The sequence below is a fragment of the Manacus vitellinus genome, unplaced genomic scaffold (assembly GCF_001715985.3).
Source record: "Manacus vitellinus isolate BGI_N305 unplaced genomic scaffold, ASM171598v3 scaffold_97_pilon, whole genome shotgun sequence".
Classification (NCBI taxonomy): Eukaryota; Metazoa; Chordata; class Aves; order Passeriformes; family Pipridae; genus Manacus; species Manacus vitellinus.
The window spans coordinates 570,266-578,543 of NW_021940906.1; the positions used below are offsets into that span (position 1 = coordinate 570,266).

General features: G+C 58.4%; 1 protein-coding gene across 1 annotated transcript; it reads left to right on the plus strand.

Moving 5' to 3' along the window:
* Positions 1-5,544, plus strand: TGIF2 (TGFB induced factor homeobox 2). The gene is made up of 2 exons (XM_008934581.3): positions 1-228; positions 3,811-5,544. Exons 1-2 carry the CDS (start codon positions 28-30, stop codon positions 4,357-4,359), a joined length of 750 nt encoding a protein of 249 aa, XP_008932829.3. The 5' UTR covers positions 1-27; the 3' UTR covers positions 4,360-5,544.
* Positions 5,545-8,278: the final 2,734 nt, after the last annotated feature.

The following is an 8,278-nucleotide window of genomic DNA, read 5'->3' on the forward strand; positions in this document are numbered from 1 at the left end:
CAGGAGGGACCCGCGGGCAGCTCCACCATGTCGGACAGTGACCCGGGGGAGGAAGACGGCGCCACGTCCCCTGACCCCCTGCAGTCCAAGAGGAAGAGAAGGGGCAACCTGCCCAAGGAGTCTGTGAAGATCCTGCGGGACTGGCTGTACGAGCACCGTTTCAACGCCTACCCCTCGGAGCAGGAGAAGCTCAGCCTCTCAGGGCAGACCAGCCTCTCTGTGCTGCAGGTAGGAGCCAGCCCCCACCTGCTGGGGACACTGCTGCGAACAGTGCTGGGGCCACTGTCATGCTGCATGGGACGGGAGAACCCCACCAAGGCTCCCAAAGGACTTAGCACGCCGGGACCACTTGCCTCTGAAGGGCAGCGAGGAGGCAAGGGAGGGGATGTTGGGAAAGCAAAACCACCTGTATGACAGGTGGGAGACGTCTTTTGGGGAGACGTCTGAACCCCGGGGGACCAGCTTTATGGCAGTGCTGCAACACAGAATTTTGGCTGGCCAGAAGATGGAGTGAGAACTGGAGTGGGGACAGGCTGAACAATGCCTTATTATTAGTAAAAGCTGCAGAGGTAGGAGGGTTTTGGGGGGTGCTATTTTATGCTGTTCCCCTGGACACACCCAGCAGAGGCCAGGGTGACCATCCCCTGCGAACAGAGCTGGACAGGGGACAGTCCTGAGGCTGGGTGTGGCCAGGAGTTGGACTTGATGAGCCTCATGGGTTCCTTCCAACTCAGCACGTTCTATGATTTTCACCATCCCAGGAGGGAGAGGCTGGGCTGGGCTTTGAGCTCAGGTGCACTGTTAAGTACTGGCTGGCTCACCTGGCCCCAGTTAGAGTGGGAACATGTGCATCCCCAGTTGTATTAAGGGGAGCCCAGGTGGGGACTCCTGGGCAGGAGTCCCTTTGTCCTGCTCCTGGCTGATATTCTTCTTGTGGCACCATGATGGGAGCCCTGGCCAGCCCTGGGGGTGAGTAGTGCTTGTCCTTCCTGCTCTGGTGTGCTCCCTGCTTGTGGTTAGAGTGTCCAGGAGAGTTGCCTGCAGCTGCCTGTCCCTGTGCTCCATGCACAGCCCTGTGTGCTCTGAGCCCTGTTCTCCCTCTCCCAGCCTGGCAGGGGGGAAATGAACGGGGGCTTTGCTCAGTTCTGTGGTTCTAGGGATACAATGGAGTGCAGGGGAGCAGGCAAGGGCCAGTGGGTTTGCAGCTGGACTCCTGGAGCTTCCTCTGCACCTCTGGCTCCTGTCCCTGTGGCTCAGCAGAGTCCTAGTCAGCCAGCCCGGACACGGGAGTGCAGGCAGGGCTGTCTACTTTCCCTTTTCCTGGCCAGCAAGGCAAACTTGCTTATTCATTTTAATGTATTTCTGTAAGTGCTGGCTGTGCCACAGGTGTGTGTCAGGCAGCTGCTCCCAGGAGAGGCTGGAGCTCCTGGGAGGGCTCGAGGCAGAGTGATGGAGGAGCAGCAGTGGGTTTGCAGCTGTAAGAATCTGGGCTTGTCCTGTCCCAGGCAGGTATGGCAGTGCCTGGTGCACGGTGTTACCCCAGGGCTTGTGGCAGTGGGACTGGCACTGTCTGTGCCCTGAGCCCCATGGGACCCAAGAGGGGGTTGGCACATGTGTGGGCTATGCTGAGGTGTGGCCTTGCCATGTGCTGGCTACTGTTTGCCCCTGTGGACCACCACAGCCAGCATGTGCCCCTGAGGGGGCTGCCCTGTACCCCTGGGCAAAGGGTCCCAGTCTGGTGAAATTCCCAGGGCCAGCTGAGGACTGACACTGGGATTTCTGTCCATTTGAGGGGATGCAGTGGGATGCCGTGGGGAAGCTCCATCTGCTGTTGGGCTGAAGGAGTGGGACACCCCATGGTGGCTGTGGGGTTCAATCTGTTGGTGCTGATCTGACCTCTCCAAGAGCCCCTGGAGCACAGGGCTCTGCTGCAGCCGCTGGCCAATCCCCCCGGGTCTTTCTTTGTCCATCCCCCTGCCTGCTCCATTGTCCTGGGGAGCTGGAGCCAGGCACTGGCAGGGAGACTGGGAAGCCATGTGCCTCCTTTGAAGAAAATTGGGAGGTAAGAAAGTGGCACCTGCTCCCAATGAGGCTTCCCAGATAGCAGCTTTCCAAGCCTGTGCCCTACTGTGGGAATGGATGGGCTTTTCCTCCGTGTGGAGGGGATGCTGCTCTTGCAGTGGTAGGAGAACAGACACTGCTTAAAGGGACGGGGTGGCGTGGGCTGGTGGGATGGCTGTGGTTAAAAAGGGATGGCCGTGGTTAAAAAAACAATAAGATGCTTCAAAGCCGGAGCATAAGCCAGCTCCTGGGTGGGTGACACCATGTGGTGACACCAGTGGTTGTGTGTGCCCATCTCTGTGCTATGTTCCCCAATGAGAATTGAATGCTGGAAGGAGCATGGTGTGGGAGACAGGCAGGGTTTTAGGGAGTTCTCAGGTCAGGTTTTTTGTTGGCAGTGCAGCCCTCTGGCTGGGGATCACAGTGGTGGATGCTCGTGGGATCATAGGATCATGTCATGGAGACTCAGCTAAGGCTTGCAAGGGAGGAGGTTTGGAAGGAGAAAGGAAGTGAGACTGGTGCATTTGAGAGTTTTAATGACAAATATTGTCTTAAGGACAGAAAAAGGACAACTGAAATCTTGCTGTGATTGAAGCTGTGGCAAGTTCTCTCTCTTTGAGGGAAATATTTCCCATAGCTGTTGAGTTAGGAAAGATCAAACATTTTTCCCCCTGATTTATTCTATTCTGTTTTCTAGGAAGAAGGCAGTTATTTTAATGTAGCATTTTATATAAAGATGCTGAAACAATCCATGGCTGAGGCTGAATTCATGGCAGCTAGGTTCCAAAGAGCTACCAGAGGTGCAGCCTCTGTGGTGTGCAAATGTTTGGAAGAACCTTTGCCGTGAGCTGTGCCCCTGCTTGTGGGCAGGAGGCACGGGAAGGTGTCTGTGCAGCCACTGTCCTGGCCCCATTAGAGGGTGGGGGGCTGCAGCTCCATCAGCTGATAGTTTCTAGGGTTTCCATCCATGCAGCCTCAGTGTTCCTGTCCAGGTCGGCAGCACGTTGGCACTGGCATCAGTGTGGAAACAGTTGGGCGTGCCAAGCTCCTGGATGGGTCACCTGGAGAAGGAAGAACTGTACCCAGCCTGGGACCTGCAGGATGGGCTCCGAGCTGGCTCTGTGCAGTGCCAAGTCCTCTGGCTGGGGCGATGGCAGGAGCTGTGCCCGCTTCACCTGTCTGAACCTGGGCACAGGCAGGGGCCAGGACTCTGGGGCTGTGCTGTGGGGTCAGCACTGAGCCCATCCTTCCCTGGGGGGCAGCTCTGCTCAGGAGCCACTGCAGCTCCTGTGGCTCCCTGCAGTCATGCTGTGGCTTGCGGGGTGGCTGGGCCCCAAGGCTACTCAGGCTATGCTCACTCTGTGCTGCAATGGAGAGAAGGTGCCAGCAGTGCTGTGGGGGCACAGTCCCTGCAGGGTGGGCTGGCAGGGCTTGGGGGGAGCGTTGCACCACGGGCAGCTGGTACAGGGGTGCAGGGAGGAAGGGGCTGCCTAGGCTGGCGGTGCCAGGCAGGAAGCAGCTGGTGTTGGGGTTTCCGTGGGTGTCAGCAGTAGTTCTGCCTCTTTGGAGCCCCATGGGAAGGAGGTGCTGAGCTCGGGGGGGGACCTGTGGTAGGTGGGGTGTGTGGATGCTGTTTGCTGGATCTGGGGGAGCTGCTTCTGGCTTGACTTGGGGCTGCAACCCTCCAGCCAGCGCTGTGCCCGTGTGGCAGCCCCAGGCTGACCCCACAGTGTTCCTCTCTCCTCCCAGATCTGCAACTGGTTCATCAATGCCCGGAGGCGGCTGCTCCCGGACATGCTGCGCAAGGATGGGAAGGACCCCAACCAGTTCACCATCTCCCGCCGGGGGGGCAAAGCTGGCGACGTGGCTCTGCCGCGGGGGGCTGGCTCCGGGGTGCTGGTGGTCCCTCCCGTGGGGGCCTCCAAGGTGCTGTCGATGTCAGTGTGCCCGCAGGTACTGTGCCACCCGGCCCAGGCGCTGGCGGTGGTGAGCACCCACAGCCCTGAGTGGGAGAAGCCTCCTGGGCCACGAGCAGAGCTGGACCCTGTTCCCAAAGCACCAGTGGGTGCCACCAGCAGCACCCTGACCCTGCTAGCGCGGGCTGAGGCTGCCAGCCCCACCCCCGGACTCTTCAACACGCCACCCCCCACGCCCCCTGAGCTCTTCGGTGATGACTTCAGCAGCTTCCAGCTGCTGGTGGAGGTGGCTCTGCAGAAGGCAGCTGAGCTGGAGCGGCAGCGGCAGGGTGGGCAGCTGCCCCTGTCTCCCCACACTGAGCCCCCAGGAGCCTCCAAATAACCCCCGGGCCGGGTTCCGCAGGGCGCCCTTCCCTGGGGGTGCCTGACTCTCCCAGCCTCGTGCACCTCCGACCAGCCCATCCCAGAAGTGGACTCTGGCCTCCCGGGGGGCTCTGGTCTCTCTTGTCAGCCAAGGAGGGGAGAAGAAGGACTGTCCCATCACACCATCCTCCTGCTGGGAGATGTGCTGACCGCTGAGGGTGGTGCCCCAGGTGACAGTTGTGACCAGACCTTTGCAGCAGTGCTGACCTGTCCCTGCCACGCTGCCAGAGCTGTCACTATGGAGCTCCCCTGGAAAACCTGCTGAGTTCTTCCTCTCTCCTGCAAACAAGGGTCCAGCCAGCACCATTTTTTCAGGAGGAGAAAGAGAGAACCTATTTTTTTAAGTGTTGGTATCTATTTTAAGGACTATGGATGAAAAGCTTTTTTGTCTCCCAAATCTCTGATCCCTTCCCCCTTTTTTTTTTCCTTTTGTTTTGGGGGGCCCTTTCTGGTTCCTGGTCCTGACCAGGAGCCCTGCCTTGCCCAGGGAAGGGCAAAGTACAGATGAACTGGAAACCTGGAGTCTCTGGTATTTTATGACATGGAAAAAATGGGACCCTCCTCTTCCATTTTAGGGTGTTCTGGATGCTGTCAGTAGAAATCTCTGTGGTGTTGTTTAGCAAGTTTTGTTGAAACATTTTCCCTTTAATTGTGATTTATTACATGATTATTATTTTTTTTTCATCTGTAAGCATTTCCACAACTTCCCCATGTTTCCCTTGAGTTCCTGCTGAATGTGCGCACGTTGTGTCCAGAGCAGCAAGTGCATTGCCGAGCCTGCGAGGTGCTGACAGCAGGCTGAGCAAAGCTGAGACTGGGAATTTTATACCAACTTCTTTTTCTTCTCTTTCTTTTTTTTTTTTAACCTTTGGAAAGGGGCATGTTGCGGGCATGGCCAGTGCATTTGGTGAGTGCAGCCCAGGGCTCCTGTGAGACCTCATAGCCAAGTGCTGATGAGCTGCACTTGGAAAGCTGAGGATGGATTTGCTGCTCCCTGTCCCCTCCCTTCTGTTCTCGCTCTCCGAGTGTGGCTGTCCCGTGCTGGGGACCTCTAGTGACAAACTGGTGTCTGCTGGGAGCTGCTGGGCCCCCCCAGCCTGGCCTGGGGTGGTTTTGGGGCTCTGGGGCAGCTCTTGGCTGGGCATCTCTTGTTGTCCCTGGGTGCTGTGCTGGTTCCAGGGCCCAGGCATTGCTGGTTCCTTTAAGATGTAAGTTAATAGTGCTGTGTATGCACTGTGCTACCTGTCCTGAGAAGCACTAATCACAGGTAATTAGCCTGATGAGTCGCATGACTAGAGCTGAAAAGGGCTGCAGGACCTGGTGCTATGCAGTGTCTGGAGCCAGCGGTGTTGGGGGAGCAGCACTAGGGGTGATGGAGCTGGAAGGGAAAAGCACTGATTTGGGGGACTGGTGTTCCCACCCCCCCTTTCTTCAGAAAGAAGGTGCCAAGGGAGAGGGGATCCCCAGTGCTGGTGGGGGCTGTTGAAAGGCTTCCCAAGGTGTGTCACCTTGGCCACATGCAGTGCTAGGATGGCTCTGGCTCCAGCACTGGGCAGAGGGCACCACGTCAGGTGAGTGGTGCCCATTGTGTGCCTGTGGCCATCCCTTTCCTCACCACCAGCCTTTGCCCTCTGTCTCTTTTCTGGGGAAAGCCCTGAATTTTGACTCCCTCCCTTGTTTCACCCCCCTGCAGCCCTGTCCCTCCACCCAGGGAGGGAGAGGCTTTTTGGCCTCCTCCCCCTGATCTTGCCCCAGTCAAACCAAAATGGTTTCCTTCCCCCAGGGCTGTGCCTGTGCCAGGGGCTGGTGCTGCTGCTGTGGGATGGACCAGGAAGAGTGGTGAGGGCAGGGATTATTGGAATGAAATTATGGAGGAAAAAAACCCCTACTGTAAATATCTTTTTCTTTGTTTTTCTGTTGTCAAATAAAAGGTTTTTAGTTTTGGTTGTTTTTTTTTTTAAATACGAGCTGTGCGTCAGACTGGACTGTGTCATTTGTGAGTGCCTCACTTGATCCTCCCCCACCACCAGCTCTGCCCACACATGCTGACACTCAGCCAGAGGAGCTTTGGAGCTGGAACACAGATGGGGTGGGAGTATGGGGCCAGTGCCTGGCACAGCTCTGTGCCCATCCCACTGTCGTTTGGACTCACGTATATGCTCACTTCCCATAGGGTCTGATCCCGGTGTTGGGAGCCAGGAAGCATTTGGCAGCAGCAGAAGTTGGTGTGTTTGTGTCTTCCCTCCTCCTGGTTGGCAGGGACAGGTAAGCCAGAACAGCTCTGGGGGCAGGAGCCTTGGGAGGGGTGTGAGGGTCTCGCAGAGCAGCAGCTCCCACCAGCTTTGCCACAGCAGGCAGGGAACAGACCAAAGGTTTGCACTGCTGCCACAAGTCAGAGGTCCTGAGCTGGAAGGGCTCCTTGAGTCCAACTCCTGGCCCTGCACAGACACCCCAACAATCTCCCCCATCCCTCAGAGTGTTGTCCAAACCCTCCTGGAGCTCTGGCAGCCTTGGGGCCGTGCCCAATGCCCTGGGGAGCCTGGGCAGTGCCCAACCACCCTCTGGGGGAAGAACCTTTTGCTGAGATCCAACCTCACCCTGCCCTGACACAGCTCCAGCTGTTCCCTTGGGTCCTGTTCTCTGTGTCAGGGCTGTGACATGCCGGCAGCACAGGCACTGCAGCAAGGGGGGCTCAGGGTGCCCCAGGGGTCACCAGCCCTGCACACACAGGGCTGCAGTCCATGCCAGCTCCCTGCCATGGTGGGGGTGCCAGCCCCAGCCCCTTGCAGCCCTCTCACCCCTTCCTGGGCTGTATGGTGACCCCTGGAGCTCTGGGCAGGGGCTGGGCAGGGATGGAGGCACCAGGCCTCCAGCCAGGCCTCACTCCTGCAGCTCCAGGGAAACCCCTGGGCCACCACGGTGTCAGGAATAGCACCAGGGTGTCCCCCACCTTCCATGGGCCACTGGTGCTTTGTGCTTGTGGTGAGGGATGTGGAATGGGGCATGTTCCCATGGGGAATGGGAGGTTGGAGCCGGGACTCAGCCTGGGCAGGGTCTGCAGCCCACCTCAGGGGTCTGCAAAGTGACAGATGGTCATAGCTGGGGGAACCACAGCTGCTGCCCCCCAGCTCTGCTGCCTGTCCTGTGGCCTCAAGCAGCACCTCAGGGCTCCTGAGCTGCACAGAGGTGCCTTTGCCAGCCATCAGTCTATGGGGACCTGCAGACACGACAGGTAGAGCCTCGGGGAGCTGCACCCACCACCATGGGGAAGGGACCCCTGGCCCCAGCAGGGGTCAGGACACAGCGCTGCGGGCAATGGGGCCCGGCTGGCACTGAGCGACGTTACAGGGGAGAGGGGCACTGGTCTGACCTATCCCACCCTCAATACCTTCCAGGGCAGCAGCTGGGACCGGTGTGATGGCAGGAGGGGCCCTGCTCTGTCCCAGCCCTGGGCACACTCAACAGCCTCGTTAATGCCACACTTTCGTACTTAAAAGAATCATCGAACGGTTTGCAGTGGGAGGGACTTTAAAGACGATTCAGTCCCACCCCCTGCCATGGGCAGAGACACCTTCCACTAGACCGGGTCGCTCCAAGCCCCGTCCAACCTGGCCTTGAACACTTCCAGGGATGGGGCAGCCGCAGCTTCTCTGGGCAACCTGTGCCAGGGCCTCCCCACCCTCACATTGTGACATTTCTTCCCAATATCCCACCTCACCCTGCCCTCTGGCGCTGGGAAGCCATTCTCCCTTGTCCTGTCCCTCCAGGCCCTTGTCCCAAGTCACTCTCCAGCCACCTTGGAGCCCCTTTAGGCACTGGAAGGGGCTGTAAGGTCTCCTGGAACCTGCTCTTCTCCAGGCTCGACACCCCCAGTTCTC

Coding starts and splice junctions, on each gene's coding strand:
- TGIF2 (XM_008934581.3), top strand. CDS start 28: ATGTCGGACAGTGACCCGGGGGAGGAAGACGGCGCCACGTCCCCTGAC. Junction 229..3,810: donor CCAGCCTCTCTGTGCTGCAG/GTAGGAGCCAGC, acceptor CTCTCCTCCCAG/ATCTGCAACTGGTTCATCAA.